Source organism: Nelumbo lutea, chromosome 3 (genome assembly GCF_056320005.1).
Source record: "Nelumbo lutea isolate HS-2025 chromosome 3, American lotus-T2T, whole genome shotgun sequence".
Taxonomy (NCBI): Eukaryota; Viridiplantae; Streptophyta; class Magnoliopsida; order Proteales; family Nelumbonaceae; genus Nelumbo; species Nelumbo lutea.
In genome coordinates this window covers 11,904,479-11,931,337 of record NC_142686.1, presented here as the reverse complement: position 1 = coordinate 11,931,337, position 26,859 = coordinate 11,904,479, and the positions used below count along the sequence as shown (strand labels likewise).

Genomic DNA, 26,859 nt, shown 5'->3' with positions numbered 1-26,859 from the left:
ATCACAAAGCAATAATCTTTTCTCTAACAATTCGTAGAGGAAATAGAAAATAAAGGAAGCAGAAAAACAAGGATGGTTCAAATTAGAAAAATACCTGGTTAATTAAATGACACATAATACCCTCCCTCCTTCGCGATAGCGGGATGGTTTTCTTCTTCGCGGAGGAAGGCCAAAGGCAAAAGCTCTGGCTCTGTGGTTACAAGACCCCTGAAACGGTGTATAGTCTGAACTTCAATTTACAAGCATGACCAATGGGCCAATCAAACAAGTGCGGCCCAGTCGAGATCCACTGGGCCAAAACCCAAAGGCAGAGTACATGTACAAATATGTAGAGTGCAAAACTTCATATTAAAACATTCTTGTATTTTGTATGTATTTGTATTTATACTCGCCATGAATTCTGCACTGTAATACAAATTTCAAACGACAAGTTAGTCTCCTCCTTTGAGGGTGAACTCCAACGCTGGCTTGGGCGGACCATTCTCCAAATCAACGGGTCAACTCAGCCCTCGTACTGAACAGGAACGCTCTCCGGCCTTATAAACTTAGGTTGTGTTTGTTTGAGGTGTAAAGGCAAAACTTCATCGGTGTAAAAGAAGACTGGTCCAACATGTAACCACAAAAAATGAACCGGATAGATGCAACTTTTACACTATTGTGCGTTTGGAAGTGTTATGATCCGGCCTGCCTTGGAGTTCTATTTGTTTGAGATCGATTATGTAGAAAGAGGTAGAAAGGTGGAAGAAAGAGAGAAAGAGAGAAAGAGAAAAGGAGAAAGTCTGGTTCGAACTGGAAGTCTCAAGAACATAACTCCCATTCAGCCAGACAGTGCTTTTTATTATTAAAAATAATTGAAAAGACATATGTGCCCTTATTTAAGGAAGGAGCACTGGTTCTAACACAACATTACAGATCAGCAACCTTAATCTGGGTATAAGGACAGAAATACCCCTATGCTAACACTCCCCATCAAGCTGGTGAGTTTTTATTATTAAAAATAATTGAAAAGACATAAGTGCCCTTATTTAAGGAGCACTGGTTCTAACACAACATTAAAAATCATCAACCTTAATCTGGGTATAAGGACAAAAATACCCCTACGCTAACACCCTCTCAAGCTGGTGAGTATATATCATATACTCCCAGCTTGTTACATATGTAGTCCACTCTTCCCCGACTCAAGCCTTTTGTAAATAAGTCAGCCCACTGGTTTCCTATATTAACATATGTAGTGTCTAGCTCTCCATTCAGCACCTTTTTCCCTCACAAAGTGATAGTCAACTTCAATGTGCTTGGTTCTTTCATGAAACACCAGATTAGAGGAAATATGAATTGCAGCCTGATTGTCACAATAGAGCTTCATTGGAGTATTGATGTTACACCCTACTTCCTGTAGAAGGTTCCTTAGCCACACTAATTCACAAGAAGTGTGCGCCATAGCCCTATATTCTGCTTCTACACTACTTCTTGCCACAACCATCAGATTCTTACTTTTCCATGTCACCAGGTTTCCTCTTAGAAAAGTGCAATAGCCTGTGGTAGACCGCCTATCAGACATAGAACCGGCCCAGTCAGCATCAGAATACCCTTCTATTTCAAGTTTTCCGCCACTCTTGTATATCAGACCGCGACCCGGAGCCCCTTTTAAATACCTCACAATTCTCAGAAATGCATTTCAATGATGAATCAAAGGTTTCTGCATGAACTGGCTTACCACACTAACCGCAAATGAGATGTATGGTCTAGTAATGGTTAGGTAGTTCAGTTTACCCACAAGTCGTCGATATCTGTCAGGGTCTTCAAACACTTCACCCATATCACTGCTTAGCCTGGTATTTGTGTCTATAAGTGTTTCGGTTGGTTTAGCACCCAACAAGCATGTTTCTTCCAGCAAATCAAGCACATATTTCCTCTGGCACAAATTAATACCATACTTGGATCTTGCTACCTCTATCCCCAAGAAATATTTCAGTTTACCAAGATCCTTTGTCTGAAAATGATCCTGCAGATAAGTCTTCAGCTTGTCAATACCCATGTTACCATTCTCGGTAATAACAATATCATCTACATACACCACCAACAGTATTTTTCCTCCCGGAGGGTCATGATTAAATACAGAATGATCAACTTTGCACTGTTTCATACCAAACTTCTTTACTACCTCACTAAACCTACCAAACCATGCTCGAAGAGACTGTTTAAGCCCATATATAACCTTCCTTAGTTTGCACACCTTACCATCCTCCCCCTGAGCAACAAACCCTAGAGGTTGCTTCATGTAGACCTCCTCGAGTAAGTCACCATGCAAAAAGGCAATCTTGATATCAAGCTGATATAGCGGCCAATCATACATGGCTACAAGAGAGATCACAACACGAACTGACCCTATCTTAGCAACCGGTGAGAAGGTCTTTATGTAGTCAACACCATAGGTTTAGGAGTACCCTTTTGCAACCAATCGCGCTTTCAGGCGTTCAACACTACCATCAAGCAGATACTTAACCATATAAACCCATTTACAACCAACAACTTGTTTCCCAGGAGGAAGAGCGGTGAGGTCCCAAGTATGATTATGATGAAGGGTAGAGACACCCTGGAGAAGCAAGGGCTTCCTGGACATCCTTAGGGACAACAACTGATGATAACATGGTGGCAAACCGGCGATGGGAGGCGGAAAGGTGAGTAAGTGAAACATAATTAGAAATAGGATGAAGGGTGCAAGTACGTTTACCTTTCCGCAAGGCAATGGAGAGATCAAGCTCAGATGCTGAGTGCGGGTCTGGTGCCGGATCTGTCGACTGAGATGTAGCCGGAGGAGTAGTAGCTGGTACGTGTGGGCAATGTGTATACACATGACGGATAGGTGGGCGTTCAACAGGTGGTGGCACCGGAGGCAAAGGTTTGGTCACGGTTGGAACAAGGGGAAGAGGGTCGGCAACGGGAAGTGGAAGAGGAGGAGGTGATGAGGAGGAAGAAGTATCACTGGACCCCAAAAAGAACGGAGTAGATTCAAAGAATGTGACATCAGCACACACAAAAGACCGTCGAGAACTAGGATGGTAATACCTATACCCTTTCTGGGTCCGAGAATAGCCAAGGAAGATGCACTTGAGAGAACGGGCATCGAACTTGTCATTCCCGGGGCCTAGATTATGGACAAAGCATACACACCCAAATACCCTAGGCATAAGAGGAAACTGAGACAAAGCAGAAAACAAGACCGTAAACGGAGAATGACCATCAAAGATGAACATGGGCATCCAATTAATCAGAAAGCAAGAGGTAAGCACTACATCACTCCAAAAGGGTGTAGGAACATTCATGTGATGCATTAGGGATCGTGTTGTTTCCAGGAGATGGTGATTCTTCCTCTCAGCCACCCCGCTTTGTTGTGGGGTGTAGGTACATGAGGTTTGATGTATAATGCCGTGTTGGTCCAGGTATTCTTGAAATGATGAGGATAAATATTCACGGCCATTATCAAAACGGAAAAACATTAATGTGGGTACCAAATTGATTACGAATCTCAGCATAAAATTTCTGAAAAATGGTAAACAATTCACCTCTTTCTTTCATTAGATAGAGACATGTCATCCTTGAAAAATCATCTACAAAAATGACAAAACATCTATATCCATTATATGACATCACTTTATAAGGACCCCAAACATCGGAATGAATTAAAGAAAAAGGACTCGACACACGATTATCAACCCTAGAACTAAAGGGAACACAATGGTGTTTCCCAAACTGACACGACTCACAATCCAAAACAGAAAGTTGACTCAAAGACTTCAAAACTTTTGACGACGGATGACCAAATCGGCAGTGCCACTGGAGAGGAGAAAGGGATGACTGGAGAGCTATTGAAGTTCTGCCACCACCATCAAGATAATACAGCCCATCAGCTTCATGCCTCCACCAATCTTCATCCCCGTCTTGAAATCCTGAAAAACACACATACAAGTATAAAAAGTAATGGAGCAATTAAGTGATTTGGTCAGCTTACTAACAAACATAAGATTAAAAGGCAATTTAGGAACATACAAAACTGAGGAGAGGGATACAGGGTCTAGGTCAACATTACCAAACCACAAATTGAGGATGTGGAACCATTAGCAAGGGTGACAGATTGTGATGTTGAGCAATGAAATAAGGAAGAAAACACACCTGGAGTTCCAGTCATGTGATCGAAGACTCCAGAGTCAATGATCCAGGGATTGGGTGTGGATGCCAGACAAGCCATACCTGAGTGAGCGAAAGTCGCCATGTTCTGTTGTGATTGGATAAACCTCTCATATCCATCACGGGAAACACTCACCATCTCCTTCACGGAACCATCTGTGGATGTAGGAGGTATCTGATCAGATGAATGATTCTCCAGACTAAAGTTGGAACTGGAGTCACTAGTCGCGGCATGATTGGCCCAGGTTGAGGGTGGACCATGTAGATCATAACAATAGTTAATGGTATGTCCATCCATACCACAATGAGTGCACTTCCTTGGGCCTGAGCCACGTCCTCTACCACGGGCTCCCCCTGAATCTCTGCCCCCAGTACGACCACCACCACGATTATAAGTAGGCCCACCATTGCCACTTCGGCCATACACAGGACCACTACTACCACCACGGCCAGACTAAGCTCCTCGAGCTCTCCCGTCTTTGATCCTCCTAATATCTGAACCCGTACTGGTTCATATTCAGACTTCAGTCCCACCAAAAATCTAGTCACATCAAGTTGTTCTCTCTGTTGTTATTGAATCTTGACATCAGAAGTGAGAGGGTGATAGACATTCAACTTATTACGTATGTTTCTCATGCTAGCAGAGTACTCCTCAAGACTTTGATTGCCCTGTTGCAGATTAAAGTACTCTTGATTCAACTGATACACTTTGGTTGTATTGTCCTGTCCCGAATACAATTTCTTCGCATGGTCCCACACATCTTTGGCAGTGTCAAGAAACATGAAGTTTACACTAATCCTAGGTTCCATACTATTCCACAACCATGTGATGATCTGAGCATCCTCTTGCTCCCAGTCTTCATACTCGTGAGAGTCACTGGAGGGTTTCTCCTCTCTTATGTGTTTTACCTTCTTCTTTGCCTTTAGAAAGACTTCAACGGATTTAGCCCAAGGCACATAATTCTCTCCATTTAGTTTAATGGAGGTCATCTGAAGATTCAAGTAGTCTGTAGGCACCACCACATTAAGTTTACAATCACTGTTATCTCCCATTCTGTTATCACCGATTCTGCACACTTGCTGAATTATATTACCACTGAATTCTGCACAGTGCACAAGACTAGATCACACTCATCACACTAACTTCAGCCCTTGTTGCTGAAAAGTGTGCTCTTTACACCACAAACCCTACTCCTACGGCTACCTGAAATCTCACCACTATATGATCACAACTCTTCCTTCGAAATACACAAAAACAGCATAAGCCCTAGCATGCTACTGTCTAAAACCCCAGCATATGATCTGAAACACACTTCCTATTTGATCCATAACAGATATCATGCACAGAAATCTCTTACCTTATTACTGAAGGAACGACCACACAAGCAGGAAATCAATCCACATAAAACAGCCATTGCACCACACAGATCGGCCCTCTATTCTTCATCGATTAGGGGAGGGCGATCTTAGAAACCACAGCAACCGACCACACAAGACCCGACTGGAGGCATAGAAACCTCCAAGGGAAGAGGGCGATCACTCCTTTTCAGCCATTTCCCTTATCTCCAGTTGAATGCAGAAAAATCAAGAGAAACCCTAGATAGGGTGCGCAGAGAATAGAAATCTAGGCAAATAGAAATCTAAGCAGATTCAAGTGGCTCTGATACCATGTTATGATTCGGCCTACCTTGGAGTTCTATTTGTCTGAGATTGATTATGTAGAAAGAGGTAGAAAGGTGGAAGAAAGAGAGAAAGAGAGAAAGAGAAAAGGAGAAAGTCTGGTTCGAACTGGAAGTCTCAAGAACATAACTCCCATTCGACCAGACAGTGCTTTTTATTATTAAAAATAATTGAAAAGACATATGTGCCCTTATTTAAGGAAGGAGCATTGGTTCTAACACAGCATTACAGATCAGCAACCTTAATCTGGGTATAAGGACAGAAATACCCCTATGCTAACAGGAAGAATAGTGTGAAATATCAACGTTTTTTCTATATGCGTTTGGATGAACAATGGTGTAAAACTACACCCATGTATCGATGACAAATACGATTGCCAACACTATAGTAACTAAAAGATGAAGCAACAATAATTAATTATATATTTATATCTGTTGTTGTTGTTTTCCTGGAGCTTCCTCCCTTACCTGTGACAAATTTGTCATAGACCGTGTGGTTTGTGGTGTCGGAGTGTTAGTATATAAACACGTCTAAGGTCTAACCCAATTCGTCAAACTCAATCAACCCACAAAGCTTGTATCCTCCACACACTCATGTACCAATACTAGCTTTAGTTGTAATCCATGCATCTTCCACTGAGCGTCTTCAACAGTGGAAGATTATTCTTCCACTATAACAAGCACGTGTTATCAAACCCAAGCTCCAAGATTGTAAAGCCAAACAACAAAGGAGATATTTCTCCTTCAAACACTGCTCGCATTCCTCTAAGTGTCTTCAACAAGGTCACCTACAAACACCCACATAGTTGCAATCTATGTGTACCGACCACCAACCCCTCCAAATGCAACCATAGAGCAAGGCCTCGGCAAGGCCCTAGCAGAGTACAGAGAGTGGATTGGCAGATTGGCAGTAGACGACAAGGGTGACCCTCTCATTCTGCTCAACAGCCGTGGCATCAATTTTGCAGAAGCATTGGCCGACTACACGCTCGACCAGCCCATGCCCTTCAAGCCATTGCTAGCTTTGTTGAGCCTCCACCCCAATCTCAAGGAGACAGAAGCCTTGCTGCAGGTTCAACTCACAAGGTTCACTTGTGGGTCGCTGGTGGTAGGGTTTACAACCCATCACCTGGTCATCGATGGCCATTCCACCAGCAACTTCTTGGTTGCATGGGGACAAGCTTGTCGGGGCATCAAGATGAGCCCTCGTCCCCTGCACAACCACGCCATGTTTGCTCCTCAAGACCCTCCTTTGATCGAGTTCGAACACAGAGGTGTGGAGGACATGAGTAGGAAGTTCACCTAGCCCAACCAGCAGAACGGCAGTGAGAGGGCTTGCGAAGTGCTCGACGATGAGAGAGAGATGATCAAAGGAGACGAAGATGAAGAGCCATTTACTTAAAATCTTGTTTACTTCGATGGAATTTTACATAAAAAAATCGATGTATAAAATACATCAATAATCAAAGTAAAACCGGTTTTCGGTGTATTTTTACACCCCATCCAAACGCAGCCTTAATGTCATGATGAAACCAAAAGCGGAGCTCATTTATAGATTCATGATAACTCACAAGAGTTAAAAGATGAAAATCACGTAATGACAGCTAATGTAGGGGTACCTGGCCGACCTGCAGATCTCAACACATGGCATCGACTGGATGCATTCTAGCCATTTTGTGGATCCCGACACGTGGCGTCAACCTAACGCATGCTGATCACCCATCACCAACTACTGTCAACCGTCGCCACCTGCTCCCAACTATTCCTCCTCTCGAGCAACTCCAACTATAAAAAGGGCCCACGTTGAGGTAAAGACAGACTGGAACTCAAGCTCTAAGTATCTTCTCTTGCTTGGTCCAACCCCTCAGAGCCCTTTGCCAACTTGACCGTCGGAGCCTTCGCCCCTAAGATAACTCCTGGGGCCTTTGACATCTTCTTTCTTTCTTTCTCTCAACAAGTTGGACTCGTTGGCCTCAGACACTAGAAATTACATTGTTGCCCTCGGCTCCATATTTGATAGCAACAACAGCTTCAATTTCTATTTAATTTAACCACAAAAATGCAAGATAAATTATGACAGAAAGGGACCAAAGTCGCTTTGCTTTACGTCTTCAACTCAAACAATACACTAAAATGACAGCAACAAACACACGTTACACATCCAATCAACATAGTTCACACACGAAATCGACCAGATAATCAAAAATAAACCTGAAATGGACACTACAAGAAAGTAGGTTTTTAACGATAGGAAAAACTGTAGTTAAAAGTCCAAATTTTGTTGTTGAAAGTTTTTAACAACAAGATATTATGTCGTCGTCACTCGTCGCTAAAGGCTTTGCCTTTAAAAGTCTAGACTACGAGTTGAAATTTTCGGTCATTAAAATATATTAATGACGGAAATGCAATCCGTCGTTAAAATATTACAATAGCAACAAAAAGAACTTGTCGCTATTAATTCAAAACTATTAACGACAAGTTATGTTATCACCATTAAGCATACATTAATGACCACAAACCACCGTCGCCAATGATTTCAAAACTATTAACAACTTATTCCGTCACTAATGGACACATCATAATGACTAAAAATATTGCCATTAATGCATTTAAAACTAATAATAACCATTGTATATTGTTGCCATTTATCTCATTTTTTTATAATATAATCACAATAATGATCGCTTTATACCATTGTGATTAAATGGAGTTTATTAAAAATACAAAAATCAACATATTGCATAGCTGAAATTCCTTGCATTTCATTATAATACTGAATACTTGCATATTTTACCCAAATAAGTACAAAATTAATAAAAAGAAAATCAATCATAATTTTATTAACAAAATAATTCTTTATTAACTCCGATGTCCAAAATAAAAGATTCAAAATGGATAGCTGGATAAAATATAGTCTTGTTGATTTGAACCCTTCATCTTCAATTACTTGGACATAAGAGGAAAAAATAGATATATTAGAAAAATAAATAAATAAATATAACAAAACTCAAAAAAGAAAAGAAAAACCTAAAAATGCTCAATCGCCCAACTCAAATAAAATTATAACAAGATTGAAGTGATTATGACAAGATTTAAGAGATTTGTTTTAAAACCGATTTAAGCAATTGGTACCAAAAGAAGACAATAAAAGATATAGCCACGCATGTAAGAGATTTCTGCATGAATAAAAAAATAGAATATATGGATGACTTGAAAAGGCTTAACATACTTGAGAAGATATGAAAAAGTAGTTTCAACATGAAGCCCACTACCTGAACCTTGAAAATACTTGAGAGGATAAACCGGATAACCTACAAGTCATAAACAAAAAATAATTAACAAAAGAAATATTTAAGAGAATTTAAAGGAATATGCAAATAAAAACTAAGTGTACTAATGAAAAAATAACTAAAGAACTAAATGAAAGCAACAAATATGTGATGCTCTCTTCTTTTATTTTCTTTAATGCTTTTTTAATAGGATGGAAAATGGAGACTACTAATACATAGAAATGTACAATATCAGATATTCACATAAGAACAAATCCTGACCAAGTAGTGGTTTGGGTGAAAAGTAAATAATTTAAGCTTTGTTTGGATAAGTTGTTGCTTTTGAGCTTTTAGCTTTGGAAAACAGAACTTAAGTGTTTTGAGTATTTAGTAAGAATTGTTTTTAAAATATTATAATCCAAAGCCAAAACACTTTTAAGCCCCAAATAACAAAGTACTAAGTTGGGGCTTTGTGCTTTTGGGCTTTAAAAGCAAAAATCCTAAAGCATAACCAACGTCCAACGACAACCTTAATCATCAAAAACTATAGTAATGATGTTAGTTTTTACCCACCATTTATAAATTTCTTTAGTCTCGGTTTGGAAAGAATACAAATACAAATATGTTAAATGCAAATACATATAAAATAAGATAAAATACAAAGCTTTTTCACTCTACATATTTGTATTTATACTCTTTCCAAACTGAGCTTTAAGAACTTTTCATCAGAAACAAAACTAAATAGATACCATATTCTTCCAACCTATCAACTATCCTAGGAAAAAAAGAAAGATATTGCACTTTTTTTTAGGGAAAATATACAATTGAAAAATATTCCAATTATCAAAAAAATATATTTGAACAGTTATTGGTGGTGAATAAAAGAACAGAATGAATTACTTTTCTTTCTTTAAATAATCCAATCATCTTTCCAAAGAGTAATTTGAGAAGATCATCCTTCCAATTTTCATATGGTTGTAGGATGGTCATTAATTATTCTGGACAGATATGTTGCATCTGCTGGATCATGCCTAGTCCAATTTGCCAGGTTGTGATCTTCATGCCTGTACCTTGGCATCCATAACACCTCCTAGATGCCCCACTTTTTGACCCTTTATTGAAACAGATGAAAGTATAAATTAGAATCAAGCCCAATTTGTGATTACTACGTTGCAGCCTTGCAGGACAGTAGATAAACTGAATTTTTAGATCAGCACAAAAGAGGACCAATTTCACCCAATGACAAACCAAGCACATGGTTTGAGGCAACAAATGAAGATTTGTGTTTTGGCCATAAAAAAAAATCCTGGTTGCAAGATAATGCTACCAAAACCCTTGGGTAAATATCTAGGTGCCTGGAGAACTAAGACACATTCTAGGCTATCTTTATTCTCTTTCTTCTATTGCCTTTGCTCTTTTCTGTTGTCAAAGATTGTGATTCCTCACTCAGAACATCTGAAAATCATTTCCAGTGCAAACCAACCATACAGATCATCCTAATATATCGTGCTTTCATTCCACATGGTGTTTTATGCAATATTTTCTGCATTCCAGCACTTAAGACCTTCCCATTTTATGTACAAATTTCAGTCCTCCCTAAACCACATTCTAGACCCTTAAAACCATAAATTTTCCTTACAAATATCAATTATTACAGCCTTACATCAATCTGAACCCAAATGGCCAAATCACCCAAAAACCCAATATATGAATTTCCTAATCTGTCACATGCCACAACTAGGCCAAATTTGTAAATAGTAACCATGGCTTAAGCATCTACCAATAACTCTTATCTACTGGTGCAGACTCCAATAGCTCTATCTGTTTTTCTGTTACTCTTTTTTGCTTGTGTTATCATGTATGTTACAGAATTCTAATGCTATATTTTTCAGCCCAACATCTATCTTTAACCCTTTTCTTAAGAATAATAATAGAATTTTATTAAAACAGAAACTGATTCATGATTACTATCTCATACATGATCCCTTGGAGAGGTGCGATCGAGCTGCAGCCTCTGAGCCCAAAACCATCTATCTTATATTTAACCCTTCATCCCCAAGGATCAAAATATTGATACGCCCTGATACCAAAAATTGGGCATCACTGTGTATCAGCCTGAGAAGGATAACTACTATCATCCCAAACTTTCAAAATCCCAAACCCTGTGTACATCAGTGTATCCATGACCTTGGATACAGATCAATATTTTGATCTTTGTCCATCCCAAGTTCAAGACTCCTGGCATACCATCTTTTCATTATCTAGCCTTTATCCTACATCCAAACCCTTGATCCCCATGAAACCCATCAGCCATTCCTTACACAGTCTAAACCTTTTCTTAGGACTGGTATGAGAACATCAGGTTGGTATCCTCATATAGTCTATAAACATTTGCAAAAACCGCATTGCTGGCACATAGACTGTAACATCAAAGTCAAGCCTGAAACTAAACAAGCCAAGACCTTCACAGTCAGTTTCCAGTTTGATATAGATCCTATCCTGCACAATTTTTTAGTTATTGTCTGGCAGTCACATCATTTTTTATATCAGAATTTATGGTCTGTCACCATGTTTTTACGAAGTAACTGATTCTGTATGCCCAGATTCATTGATAACCAACAATCATAAATCCAAATTCATTAGCATCCAACAACGTTCTAATGCAACTTGATGAACAGCTCAATAACTCAAATGAGCATGCGAATAAACAGGAATCAAAAAGAATGGTGTTTTCTCCAGCACCCGTACAAAGGTTCAAAAATCTAATGGCAAGAAAGAACTAGAATATGCAAGGAAAGACATCAAGAATTTTTTATATAAGGATTGAATTGGACCAAATCCAATGGCTAGTACATTAAAAACTTCAAATGTCATTTTGCCTTAGAAATGAAGTGTGCTTATTCTGGTGTTAAGGATCGGATTGGACCAAATCCAAATCCAGTCCAATTGACAGCCCAACCCCCCCCACCCCCACACACACACATACACCATCACTTCCCATACTCCATATCCCATATTCTAGTGTGTGTTTATATTTTGTAAAGTCAACTAGGATTGAATGGAAGTCCATGATTTTTCCTGAGAGAAATTTAACCAGAATTCATTGAAATAGACAAAAGTACGTGAGCAGATGTAATAGATGAGAGAGCAGCAGAAAGGCAAAATTAAAAGGGGGGGAGCTTGTTGCTGTATAAGTTTTCTAGATTTACTCCCAATTTAGCTAAACCATCTGCAATATGATTCATTTCCCTTGGGATCCACTGCAGATTAACATTCAAATGTTCCAGAATGTCTCTAGCCTCTGACAGGTAGTGACTCAACCTCCATGGGCCCCCCTCCTTCTCTTTCAGCCATTTGATGGTATTGACTGAATCTCCTACTATGGATAATTCCTGAATGCCCGGGTTTTTTATTATTCTGATACCAGTGAGGGCTGCCATCACTTCAGCATTTGTTGAGTTTGTAATACCTAGAGGACCACTAAACACCCAACAAATCAGACCCTGTTCATCCCTCAGGATTCCACCTATCCCAGCTTTGCCCGAATTGCCTGCAGCACTCCCATCAAAGTTTAAAGTCATCCCAGCTTCAAGATGAGGGAGTTGAAGACTTTTGATTGGATGAGGTTGATTTGGGAGAAGTAAAATCAAATGGATATTTCTGTTAAGGTCATTAAGGAATAGGTCTTGAAACATCTCCGTGTTAACTGGCCATGAGTTACAGCATCTCTGTGCATGATAACTATAGTAAATCAAGACCAACATGTAATGGGACAATCAACAAATTGGATTTGCATCCTTGCCAATATGCAAAAGGAGAAGAAAAAAGGATCCACACCAAGAGTCCAGCTGGGTACAAATACCTTACAGATGGATAATTTAGCAAGCCTTTTATCTAGTGGGCGTGGGCCCATAGTACAAGTTCACCATGTCAAGATTTCCATATAGCAAAGGACTCCTACAATTGGGTAAGGGAAAGAGTAGAATCACAGATCACCCTTAACTTTCTTTTTGTTATTTCTTTTCTATTATGTTTTTAATTTGCTGTGTGAAATCTTCTGATATATTGTTCAATTTTTGGTGAGGTGTTTTAACTTTTTTCTTGGTAAACAAAAATCTATTTTGCAATCAATTGATGCATGTTTCTATTACAGGGTAAAAGAAAATTACAGTTACTAAAGAATAAAGATCTTAATCTTGCATGAACTGTAGGCTAACAGTTGTTTACTATAGAGCAAGAACAGTTTTAACCATGATGTGACCTGTCGATACTCTAACATTGTTTATTGATTTATAGACATGGTTAGACACCATGACTAAAATTATGGTACTAAAACTAGAGCATGCATTAAATAAGATGGTGTATTGTCTATTATAATGATTTAGCAACCACTTCTGTTATATTTGACTACATTAAGGATTTGTATCTTTCAAGAGGTCTTAAGGATTTATAATTTAACAAGGGCTGAGTAATAATAAGATATAATTTAGAAATGGATACATCACTAAACTAAATAAAATTGTAAAACAGGATTCGTGTAGCCAACAGAGCTTAAATAATGATGATGACCTGAAATAAGATCATTTAATTGTAACTTTGCTTAGAACATGAAAATTAATATTAGTAATAGTAATAAGTACAATCTTTTAAATTGGATCCACTATCAGATTGTTACTGGAGATGGATCTTTTTCTTGGATTATAAAATGGCTTGATAACCATACTCCACTTGAATTCGATTTTATGTGTGCACAACCATTGACAGCCTTAATTTCAGTAGATCCCTAGCCCAAACCATTAAAGTTTGAGCCCTTGATAGAAGGAGATTGTATTCATCATTCCAATTATCATTTTCTTTTTCCTCAACTACATGAAATTTCACTCTTATTCCAAGGGTGGACAATGTTCAGAGTTTGAGGTAGATGTTACCTTCAATCATTCACTAACAAATGTGTCATTATGAAGCATTGACCTGTGTGAAATAGAATCAGTCCAATTACTAAGATATAAACTTAATAAGGCTATGGATATCACCACTAGGTTTCCAGGCCCACCATACCACAAGTATGAATTTGCATTCCCATGGCCAATTCAGTGTTAGAATTTGCACAGTGGAACCCACAATTCAACCCATGGCAAGTTGAACCACATAGTGAATCACTAACATATCACAAACACATGACAAAAAAAATATACAAAATGTAATTCTAGGAATGAGTTGGATGAGACTGCTCATACTTAAAAACTTGGAATAGACCTACTCCTAAATTTCCTTCAGATAACTTCTTGTTCACACACATGCACAAGCAACAACATGTTTACTTTTGGCAAAGACTACAGGGTATTTGGCTAAGATTTTCAATCCTATGTTTACTTTTGGCTTAGGATCAAATTTGGTGTATGCAGTTCAATTCTACTTATCTGAATCCTGTGGAATTGAAACCACATCCCTACTAGGAGATCAAATCCAAAGATTTTTGTGGATTTGATACCCTAAATCCCTCAAGTTTCTAAGTTCTGAAAAGCACCATTCCTTGGAGCTAAACCATGAAATCCATCTACTTGAGGAATTTGATGCAACCAACAACATTTCCATATCAAATTCCATTGATGCAACCTAAAAGCAGTTTGTGATAGTTAGGAATATCCTAATATATAGTAATAGTAAGTTAAGGCAACTATAATTGTGTGGTATCATCTTATTCTCTTGAAGAGGCTAGGGGTGCCAACTTTAGACCCAACCTGCCATTCCACCCAACGCCATCAAATTTTGGCTCTTGTGGCTTAATTCAGACTATCCACTTATGCATCAACTTGGTAGACAATTCAACATTTTAACAATAATGGGTGCATAGGGTGCTCACTAAAAATAACAATAAATTAAATAAAAAGAAAAAAAAAGAAGAAATAATGAAATTAAACAAACAAAAGACAGTTTCAACTTTCAATGTGTTCATTGGAAGTAAAGTAAAAAATAATTAGGTGGCCATGGAGACTATGTCCTATATGGGTCCATTTGGGTTCCTAGCAAACACTAAGTCCCAAAAAAAGGAGGCAAAGAGGCAATAGACCAGCTACATGCCACCCCACTAGGGGTGCAACTTAAGCGAGCCCAACCTGAACATGGACTGACCCAACCCACAATTTTACACAGTCTGAGCTTGAATTTTTGGTTCTCAGGCTGGACCTGGTTCCAAAGTTCAGGCTTTTTTATTTGTTGGGCTAGTCATCCCTTAGGTATCCCAAACCTGGCCTGAGCTCAACCCTATTTTATTCTAACCCAAGCATGTCCCACCTATGTACGTACTTATATGTATATACAAACACATATATGCATTTATATTTTGATAAATCATACACATATGCATACATGTGTGCATATATACATACATTCACATCAAATTTTAGTGTGGGCTGATTGACCAATCCGAGCCCGGTCCAGACTCAAGCCCAACCCAAGGGCATCAAATTTCAGTTTGAGTCAGGCCTGGGTTGAACAGTTTGGGCTTGACCTCAGGCTCGGGCCTTAGGCCCAATTCTTAGGGTTAGGCCTAGGTTGAGCTTAAACCCAACCCAACTAGCCTGACTTGCACCCCTACACTCCACCTCAGCATGAATTTAAGGGATTTCACCTTGTAAGGCTCCATTATTTCCATAAGGCAGCATTGGCCACTGAGGCACTGAAGCAATGAGTGTGTCAATTGCATATTCAGCAAGCTAGGTCAATGGTTAGTTTCTAGGAGACATTTGATAGCAGTAGAACTGGCTGAACTGGAAAACTTATTAATTTGTCTTTTACCGAATAACTTTTGAACGAGGTGCTTATGAGTTTCTGAATGGCTGAACTTGATGTTGGACAGAACCACACCCTTTAATATTTTCCTGTTTAAACATTTACTTATCCATTAATTAAGTTGAATAGATAATTCTATTTAATAAACTTGTTCATTATTTTCTAAATAAAATAAGAGAGAAAGGAATTAAAGTCGAGCCTGTCTTCAAACAGTCAAATTGGTGGCATTTTGGTTCAAATTGAATAGGGAATTTGAGTCAATCCATTTTAGGTAAAACAATGATAGATGTTTATTCATATATGTATAAATATGAAATTTAATCGAACTCAAATCTTGATGGGAGCAATTGCCAATTGGAATCAGATATACAATTTGTTATCAATTAGATAAAGTTGTAAATCTGACTTTAATCCATTTACATAAATAGTGTCCAAATCCAAAATATTAAAACACCCTAAATCTATCAATTGAAAGAGGATTGATTAAGAATAAAGAACTTTACCTCTTGTGCAAAACTATGAAGTCACTGTAATGATTTCTCCTTCAAGTTGATGGTGCCTTCCTCAAATGTATTTGTTGTCATCTTTGGTGGTAGTTCAAAGAGAAAAGAAAAATAAAATCATATCTTATGGTTCAAGAGAAAAGAACCCACACAGATTATTCGGTGGCAGCTCTAAAATCCACTTGACAGGAAAAAAAAAAAAACGAGAATATAATGAATAACTTACCAGCATTTCTGTTCATAAATCGTCTATCTAAGACTCTCAGGAGGAAAAGCAACGATTAACATTAGGGCTAAGGGAGAGAGAGATAGGAGGAAGGGGGGAACGAAGAGAGGAACAGAGGAACTTGTACCTTTGATCAGCTTGATACCTATCCCGAATTTATCCTCTGACCGTCCGCAGAACCACTCTATAGAGAGAGAGAGAGAGAGAGGGGGGGGGGGGGGGGAGGGAGGGAGATGGAGAGTTTTAGCGGGATAGAAAATTGGAAACCGGCGCGAGATAGATATTTTGTTTAGCTTTTATTAACGATGGAAATGCCCTGGAGAAAACTTGAGTTCGCATATCCGCCCCACCGCCTGCCGATGGTACTTCTACAGCGGATGAGATAGCTTAGAGGCTGCGAGTTGGCGGATGAAATGGCTCCGCTAAGGTCAGTAGCAGGCACTCGGCTGGTTCTAACCGGTCCATGGGAAGTGAACTTAGGTACTAAAGGCGAAAGGCCATGATGTGAGGTGATTGTGCGCGAATAAAGATGACTTGGCACCGATGTGATGGATCGCCTCTATGCCAATTATGATAGGCACTTGTGTGTCATGTTGATAAGCAATCGCTATGACAGAACACACCCATGCGCTAGGGGCAACGGGATAGCCCATTCAGCTTAGGCAATGGGCTGGCATGGTGAAAGGTCATGCTTGAGCCAAGCCCGCATGCTAAGCCTCCATTGAGTGTCGGTCCATGCACTATCCCTATAAGCATGTGTGCGCCCATGAGGAACCCTGGTAGTCATACTAGCCATTAATCAAGGCTGCCCCGCGAGGGAAGTTGGTATAGGAGTGCTAAGGTTAGGCACCCAAGGAGGTCGACCACCCATCATCAAAGAGTACGTTAAGCTTTTAGTGGTCTGCCTGAAAATAACATCAATTCTCCCAAAAAATTTATAAGCAAAAATGATGGTGATGTCCCTTAATGTAAGCCTACAAAGCATATGCAAGGCTAAGCCTGTGTCAGACCGTAACAATTAGCTCTACAATGAGCCCAAACCTTTTTCTCCCGTATTCTCGCCCCCTCAACCTCAAATCAAATGTTTTAAAAAATGACTTGGAAACGGAACCATTTTGGCCACCGTTCAATGGTTCAATCGTCCGGTTCGAATAGACGGATCATTATGACAAATAAATTAAAAATAAAAAATGGTAAAAAATCGTTGAATGGGTTGACAATTTGGACGGTCGAACCATTAAGGTTGAGGGGGTGGGAATATGGGAGCAAGGTTTTCAAACCATTGTTGATTCAGATGGTCGAACCATTCGACTCGAGAACCGTCTAGGCAACGGGTTCCATTTTACTCCAAACCCATTATTTAGCCAAAAACCATTAAAAAATTCAGCAACCCATTGGTCGAACAGTTAACCCATTCAATGATTTTAACTATTTTTATTTTAAATTATTTTTTAATTTTTTATTCTTTTATTAAAACGGGCCATCTATTAGAACCGGACGGTCTAACCATCAACTCAAAAACCAGTGGGCAAAACAGTTTCATTTTTTAATCGTTTTTTAAAACGTTGTATAGGAGAATGAAATTTAGGCTCGTTTTGGATCTAACGTGCTTATCCCATTTGCCCCCACACACAAAAACGCTCTACCACGTATGATTGAACATATGGCAGTTGTACGTTATGTGGAGCGTTTGTGGGACAACAGGCAATGACGCGGAGATGCGAACTTATTTAATTTAGTGTTTTAAATTTAACGACGGAACCGATTGGCAAATAATGACGACACTTGAAATTGGTGGTTAAATAATCGTGTCTTGTAGAGTAATAACGACGAGAGACAATTCTTGACATTATTAATGTCTTACAACGACAATTTTTGTAGGTAATCGTTAATTAATGGTCGCTAAAACCCTCATTTGTTGTAGTGGGAGAAGACCAACTCTAATATACCAATTTGCATAAGCTACTTCAGATACTCGATCAAATAATAAGGTTAACAGGCTCCGTGACCATTTGGATACAGAACCTGTAAGTATAACGATTTTAAAGTCATTCTTGTAAGAGTCTCTGCAACATTTTGCACTGTAAAGATCACGAATTTGCTCTTGGTCTGTTGGGTAAAGAATGGACTAAACATTGAATACAACATAATAAAATACCACGGAACATTGATGAATACCTGATATTTCAACACCCACATTCTCTTGAAATAAAGAGAGGAGGGGGATGCCCATAACATGATAGCAAGAGTGTTGGAGAGAGTGGAAAGAGAGAATAAAGAGGTAGAGAGTCAGCTGGACTACTGCTGGAGGGTAGTTCATGAACACAAATCCTTTTTCCCAAATTGCCTAACCGATCCTATGATTAACTTGACCCAATCCATCCACCCTGACCCTAATGGGCCATTCAACCCATATTGATCCGTTATAAAATGGGTGGATTAGGTGGATCAATATTGTCGGCCCTGGACTTTACAGCTTTGTGGTGCCAAAATCATTTACGCAAGTTTCAAACAAGATTCTTGGTTGATCCAGCATTAATTCGATCTCAACCTAAATTTCATCAAGCTTTCTCAATTCAAAGTTCTTGATGAGCAACCTCTATTCATAAATTCGTGCACTTTTAATTCTTATTAGACAACAAACTATAAAAACCTAAAAGCCCGTACAATATATTACACAAAACAGGCTTTAAACAGGTAATAGAAAATCATTCAGATTGGGCTGTCAAATTGGGACTTGCTCTTCACATATAGCATCTAACATCTCCCCATACCACATTGCAGCCGTGCAGGTGCATGAAGATCATCTCCCCATGAATACAAGTACCCGAGATATTCCAAGCTTTGTTTGGCATCTATGCCATTGCCTCATAGCCATTTTCTGAGAAAATGGAATTCACATCTGTGCCCCATAACACATTCTGACCGGTGTATTGGGAGCATCTCCCTATAAAGAGTAAGGGAGATGTTTAAAATGCACACTAAGATGTGCATGTGGGGCACAGATGTGAACTCGAGAAAATGGTGTTGTATGGATAAGGGCCTATTGCACAGTTTTTCTATGAAAAATTTGCTTTTCTTTTTATATCGATGCTGCCACATAGGATGTTTTATGGGGAAACGGCACTGCTTTTGTTTGGTACTAATGCTCTATAACCGTTTTCATCATTGGTCCACATTATCTAATGCTTCATATGATGTCATTTTGGTGCCACATTATAGTAATGTTGGAAACAACTGTTACAAAAATGAGAAAATGCCAAATTTGTCGTTTTCACAAACCACATCTTCCCAAATTCCAAGGCATGGTTGTTTTCTTTGCATTTTCTGGAGAAATTGACCCAAACAAATCTGCATTTCTTGACACACCATTATTTTTTTTTTGATGTGGCACCAACGTGAAATCATTTTCCCAATCAATAGCATTGATGCCAAACACCACCCAAATGTGCTACATGTGTTATAGCGCACTGTGAGGAGCAAATCCAAACTTTGGGTATCCCTTTTTCTTTTCATTTTTTTCGGAATATTAGCTTACCATGTACAAGAGCATCATGCACCACTCATCTGGAACATTATGTCAGTAAAATTAGATGTGCTTGAATCAGCACACTATTCCGCATCTGATTATGTGGTGCATAAAGCATAATGTATTTGTTTCAGTTGCACGGGAGCAAAAGGGATGCATGGCTTGGATTCCTCTTTCATTTCCCTTTATCATTTTTTTAAGCTATGTTTGGTTTGAAGGAAAAGGTAGAGAAAGGAAGGGAAGGGCGGGAACCTATATAAGGTTTGTAAATTGTAAAGGTTTTTCTACCTTTCTCTTATTTTCCTTGCATTTTCCTTCAAACCAAACATAGCCTTATAGATTTTAAGGCCCATTTGTTTCACAGGAATGGGGGTCTAAAATCAGAATTAGAATGGATCATTCCAATTATAAGTGTTTGATTAGGTGGAATTAGAATCTCATTCCCATTCCTGCTAGAATGGCATTCCCCCATTTGAAGGAATGGCCATTCCCTCCCTCCCCTCAGGAATGAAATCCTGTTATAGCTTATTCCAAATCCTGTCTGAACCAAACAAACCATAAGACCAAACCATTTAAATTCTGATTCCAAGCGATTTTGATTCTAATTTTGATTCCGGTCATATCCAAACGGATCCTTATAGAGTCTTCCCACACTCTCTGCCATATTTCTGCTACATTAGATTATGTGTCTTATATCTATCATTTTTGGGTCCCAAACCAGTTTGCTACGTGGAAGATTCCTTTGCCGGACGACCTGCCTAGCACTAGCAGACCCACTACTAGTAACTTTAATCCTTTATATTTACGTGCATAAAGGGTTTAGGCTTTCAGCACCGACTCAAATTCATATAAACGCATTAGAAAGTTATAATAAGACCACAATTGCTGGCATCAGTTAGTATTATTAAGTTAGGCTCTCTTTGGTTTGTGGGAATAGGGATCAGAAATTGGAATGGAAATGAGAACGGCCATTCATTTTCCTTCTCTTCGGAATGAACTCCCATTTCTGCTTATTTCAATTTTCATTTCCATTCCTATCTAAACCAAATAGACTCCGGGACCAGTCTAATTCTAATTCTGAAAGATTTTGATTTTATTCCAATTCCAACTGCAAACCAAACAGACCCTTAGATTACACACCATCCACATTAATCACTCTTTGTTCAGATTGCAATATTGATCACTGCATGTTAAGGTAAGCATATGCAGACGTTCGCAGCTTCAGTGTATTAAAGGGTAAAGCCCATTTATGTCTCAAGCCTAAGCTTTTGATCCATTAGCTCATTGATAATTAGATAAAGGCAAATCTAGGAGACTAGAACAGTAAAAAATGAGACCTGAGTCACCTTACCTGACTTAAACTTGTTCAGTAAAAGATACCAAGAACCAAGGAGAAATATTAAGAATAGTGATGAAGCGCGATCTGGCCGGTCTTAGCTGTCAACGACCTTGCTTCTGAACTAGGTAGCAGGGAACCTGAAACAGAGGAGATGAGGAAGCTCCGGGAGGGAACCCGGTGTAGCGGCTCCGAAGCTCAAGTTAGAATCCTTCAAAAGCAAGATAACACCAGATAGCGCAAAGTTTGCATACCTCGTTTGTTGGGGGCAGGGGGCTCTTATAATCACTCCGCGCACTCGCTCCGAGGCCCTTGTCAGGTTGGGTATGATTATCCTTGCGCTTGTCAATTTGGCCGTCGTCCTTTCTGTTGGGACAGAACCGTCACTGCCTAACCGTCTGTCTAACTGGAGATGGCGGTGTTAATGGCGGTGGCAGGTGGCCGTTTAGAGTGCGGCCGCCAAGCGTCAGATCCCAAGTCAGTCAGGTGCGGCGCCCTCGGGCACGGACTTCCTCAGTGTCAGGCATGGTACGACTTGTTTGGTTTTGGTGCCCAGAAGGTGATGCGGAGTGGTGAGCGAGGCGAAGTCTTGAGTTCGGAGGTATCTATAGGGCAGGTCAGTTCGGCGAGGTGTATCCCGAATTGTTACAAGGCAGGCCAGTTCGGCGAGGTATACCCCGAGCTGTTACAAGGTTGGCCGGTTCAGATTACTCTGGTTTTGGGCCAAGGGTGAGTTCGGGCCCCCCGTAGGGAGTTCGGTCCGCTGGTGTCCCCTTGTTCACGCCTTAGGCTTGGTCTTTTTGCCGAGTTGTTGTTTCTGCCATGTGTCACATAACTGTGAGGTCGGGCCAAATTCATCAATTGCCCCCCACTCCTCGCGCCAAGGGTCTTGCCCTGGTGCGGGGAGTTTCATGAGGTAGTAGGTGGATTTGTCCCGTCCTTCGAATCTTGACTGCGCGAGTTGCTTTTGCCAAGGTTCTTCGGTTTCCGAGAAGGCTGGAAACATGCTTACTCATAAATGTTGATGGTTGTGACAGCGTGCGTTTTTAAATTTCAAAAATCCGCGCCGCTGGGACGTGACAGCGGCTCATTCAAACTTAAAAAATGCGTGCCACTGTTGTACGTGCGCGGGCGGCTGCCAGGGAGACGTACGGCGCAGTCAGTTTCGGAAAGACGCGTGTTGGCGTGACGTCGGTTTCAAGAAGGCGTGCGTTGACGTTTCGCTCTTTTCGGAAAGACGTGCGCCAATCACGTCTTGACCTTATGGGACGTGCGGTCAGCGCAAACGTGGGCCGTCGGATTGTCTTTGATCTGCACGGTCGGTTCTTGGTTACTGTAGCTATAAATAGTGGGGGACCCCAGTCGATTTGTCACTTCTGCGGTTTGCCTACTGAGCTCGCGTCCAAGTTTTTTCCAGCTCGCATCAAGGCTGGTTACATAGCCTTCAAGGTTCTTTGGCTTGTTCCCGTCTCCGGAGCCTTCAAAACTTTCTTCGGGTGAGTACCTTCCTGAATCCATCTTTTCCTCAATGTCTAGCTTTGATAGCTCAGACGACTCTTCAAGTAGGGCTGGCGTAGGTTCTACCAACCGAGCCGTGTCCCCCGATTGCCTCAGTGATCCTGAGGTGGAACTCGAGGACTATGAACCAGTAGGCTGAGCCGCTTCGGGCAGTTTGGCGTCTACCTCTCGCCGAGGTCGGATGCTAGATAGGTTTGGTCCCTCGACCATGACGCCTGAGGGGCTTCAATCTATACTTATGTCTTACAACCTTCCTGGGGGGTATACATATTTTATTCCTTCGGGTAGCTTTCCTTGGGAACACGGTCCTAATGAGATCGTGATTTTTCGAGAACAGCTTGCTGCGGGGTTGCGACTTCCTTTCCACCCCCTTCTCGTCGAAGTCATAAACCACTTCGGTGTCACCATTGGCCAACTTCATCCGAACTCTATTCGGAACATGGTGGGGACAGTTTCCCTTTTTTGCGAACAGAATTTCCCCTTAGACTTAGAGATATTCTCCTCCATCTTGATGCTCAAGAGACAGGCAGGTTCTCTTCCTGGGGGAAGATGGGCGTATTACCTTTCTCCTTGCCAGGGCTTTAAGCTTTTGCACGATTTTCTTAATAAGGTCCCGGCGTGGAAGTAGGACTACTTCGGTGTGCGAAGTGCACAAGGATGGCCCTTTCAGACCGGGTGGGGTGAGGTCGCTCCTGATTCAGGTGTTACTCTCGATAAAGAGACGGTGAAGGGCCTCCGGCAATGGGCACGACAAGGTTTAAAGTGCCATCACTACTTAATGGAGGCTAAGCTTATTGCGGCCGACCTGAGTTCGGGTAGGTTTCTAGCTATGCGGTTTCTTGTTTGCTTTGTTCTTTCATTTTTTCTGATGTCGAACTTGTTTCTGCAGGTGTGATGGACGCGGAGAGAACTCGTGGGGGGCGTCTGTTCCAAGGTATGAAGAGGAGGAAGCGGGTCGCCAAGCGAACTCGTACCGAGCTGCCCCTGGATGAGGAGCCCCAAGTTCCAGACCACACGCTGGAGGATCTGCCCAGGGAGCTCGAGGTGACTCCACCGATGCATGAAACTGCCGGGGCGCCATACGCTGAGACCACTCATACGGGCACTCCTGCATACTCAAGTGCTCCTGCTCACTCTGGGTCCGCTCATACGCGGGCTGGGCCCTCGGGTTCGGGAGCTCAAGGGGAGTTCAGGAGCGTGTTGACGCCGAACTACACTCTTCAGAAGAGTAGGGAGGCTACTTTCCCTGAGGAGATCGCGGCGTGGACCGATCTTCCTTTGAATCAGGTCGCCTGCCACGCTGTAACACATGCTATGGTGGTAAGTTAGATTCCGTCTGCCTTTTTCATTTTCTGTCGCTTTTGCTGTTTATTGCTCACTTGTTTCTTTTGGTAGGTGAATTCTTCAATTCAAGCCTTAGCGGCCCAAGTGGAGAGGAGCTCGCGACAGGCGCGAGCTACTGAGGCTATCGCTCATGCTGCTGAAGAAGCTTTCCGTGCTGCAGAGGCGAATACCCGAGCTGCTGAGCTGGCCGCTTATGCTGCCGAAGAGGCTGCTCGCATCGCGATGGCAAGGCAGGCAAGGTCTCAGCGTGATGCCGAGGCCATGGGGGTAGTTGTCAAGCATATGAAGGACTTGAAGTTGGATTTGCAGCATCAAGTCGAATATCTTCAGGAGGACATCAGGGAGAGAACACAGATTTTTTCCCAAGGCATTGAAGACGCCAAGAAGAAGGTCGTTGAAGACTACATTGCCTCTCCGCGTTTTGACGATCTGATGGTGGATTCTTACAGAAGGGGGTTCAAACTGAGCAGGCGTATGATCCGGAACACGTACCCCGACCTCGATGTTAGTGCCATATCCACTTCGCGTATAACTCAGGAGATGGCCAATGCTGCCGATGGCAAGCCGGACTCTGAAGGAGAGGCAGGGCCTTTGGGTGTTGTTGAAGTGCCTTCTGATGGCGAAGAAGTAGCTCCGGTCATGTAAAGATAATCCTTTTTTTTTTGAAGTGCCTTCTGATGGCTAATGTACTCCTGTTTCTTGCAACAGAATAGATAATCTTTTTTCCTGTGTTCCTTTTCCAAGAACTGATTCTTTGTCGAACTGAATATGCCACTTGTCCGGGTTATTATACTTCCGTGACCTGTTTTGCCGCAAAGGCTTTTGCAGCGAACTGGTTTTTTGCCGAGCTGATAATATGCCCGACTTTTCTTTGCTTGTTTACGTCGAGGTTCCTCTCGACTCTGCATCGTGGCCCATAGGACCTGATTTTGTCCACTTCGCTTGGCAGTTTATAGGTAGTATCGCCTTAAGTTCACGATGTTCCACGCTCGAGATACTTGTTTGCCTTCCAAGGTTTCGAGTTCGTATGCCCCCCCGAGCGCACTCTTTACTTTATAGGGCCCTTCCCAGTTTGGTCCAAGTTTGCCCACGCCGGGTTCGGGCACCTTAATCTTACGAAGGACCAGGTCGCCGACTCGGAAGCTTCGTTGCTTTACTTTGGCATTGTAGTAGCGAGCTACATACTGCTGGTATGCCGCTGTCCGGATGTGCGCGAAGTCCCTTACCTCGTCCAATAGGTCAAGGTTGGTACGTAACTCGTCTCCGTTCGTCCGATCGTCGTATGTTTCTAGTCGCAATGTTGGTACTTCGATTTCCGCCGGGATCACTTCTTCAGTGCCGTAGGTGAGGTTGAAGGGGGTTTCTCCCGTGGCGGTTTTTTCTGTAGTTTGGTGAGCCCATAAGACACTTGGTAGCTCTTCGGTCCACAATCCCTTAGCTCGATCCAGACGTGCTTTCAGTCCGCGCAGGATGGCTCTGTTCATTACTTCCGTCTGACCATTTGCCTGCGGGTGCGCGACTGATGTGAAGTTTTGCCGAATCCCCATGTTCTGGCACCACTCTTGGAACTTGATATCCTCGAACTTCTTGCCGTTGCCGGAGATTAGTACCTGAGGTAACCCGCAACGACATACTATGTTCTTCCAAAAGAAGTTCTGTATGTTTCGAGCCGTAATAGTTGCTAGAGGTTCGGCTTCTATCCACTTCGTAAAGTAATCTACTGCAACGACTAGGAATTTTCTTCCACCTGTTGCTGGTGGAAATGGCCCCAGGAGGTCGATGCCCCATTGTGCAAAGGGCCACGGGCTGGCGAGGTATTTGAGGTCAGAGGCAAGTTGATGGTGGATATTGGCGTGCTTCTGACACTTGTCGCATTTTCTGACAAGCTCGACAGCTTCTGCCTTCATTGTTGGCCAGTAGTATCCTTGTCGAAGTGCTTTTTGGGCGAGTGCTCTGCCCCCCAAGTGTCCGCCGCATAGGCCTTCATGAGTGTCACGGAGTACGGACTCGGTTTCGGCAGGTCGCAGGCAACGCAAGTAGGGGAGCGTGTAGGACCTCGGTATAACCGTTCGTCTATTATGACGTATTTGGCTGCCTGCCGCTGCACCCTCTTGGCCGCATTGCGTTCTGCAGGGAGGGTTCCGTCTATCAAGAAGCTCGTGAGTGGGTCAATCCAGCTCGGCTCTGCTTCCAAGACGGGAGTGACCTCCTCTGTCCCCCCGAGAATACTAGGCCGAGGTAAGTCCTCTATGTACACAGTTCTCATGTTGTTGTGACTTGTGCTGGCTAACCGGGACAGAGCGTCGGCCTCAGTGTTCTCTAACCTCGAGATTTGCCTGATGAAGTGGGACTGGAAGTTGAGCAGGGCCTCTTTTACTTTCGCCAAATATGCGATCATGGAGAGCTCGCGTGCTTCATACTCGCCCGTAACTTGGTTGACCACGAGCTGGGAATCGCTGCAGATGACCAAGTGTTTTG

At 41.6% G+C, this 26,859-nt stretch overlaps 1 protein-coding gene across 49 annotated transcripts in view; it reads right to left on the bottom strand.

Moving 5' to 3' along the window:
- The window catches only part of LOC148862962 (zinc ion binding protein), a 29,474-nt gene extending 12,321 nt beyond the window's left edge, over positions 1-17,153 (bottom strand). For 4 of the 49 annotated variants that reach the window (XM_088978082.1, XM_088978072.1, XM_088978056.1 and 1 more), the window contains exons 1-4: positions 16,782-17,102; positions 16,429-16,509; positions 9,137-9,175; positions 95-207 (exon numbers count right to left, since the gene is read on the bottom strand). Coding sequence is in view for 1 of the 49 variants with exons in the window: in XM_088978065.1 (XP_088834191.1) it covers positions 9,094-9,175; positions 14,062-14,071 (92 nt within the window). In the remaining 48 variants the exon portion in view is untranslated. Of the gene's footprint in view, positions 1-94; positions 225-7,483; positions 7,903-9,093; positions 9,176-12,995; positions 13,086-14,061; positions 14,105-16,428; positions 16,510-16,654 lie in introns of those variants that run through there. The other 45 variants (XM_088978043.1, XM_088978075.1, XM_088978060.1 and 42 more) reach the window with 37 other exon arrangements.
- Positions 17,154-26,859: the final 9,706 nt, after the last annotated feature.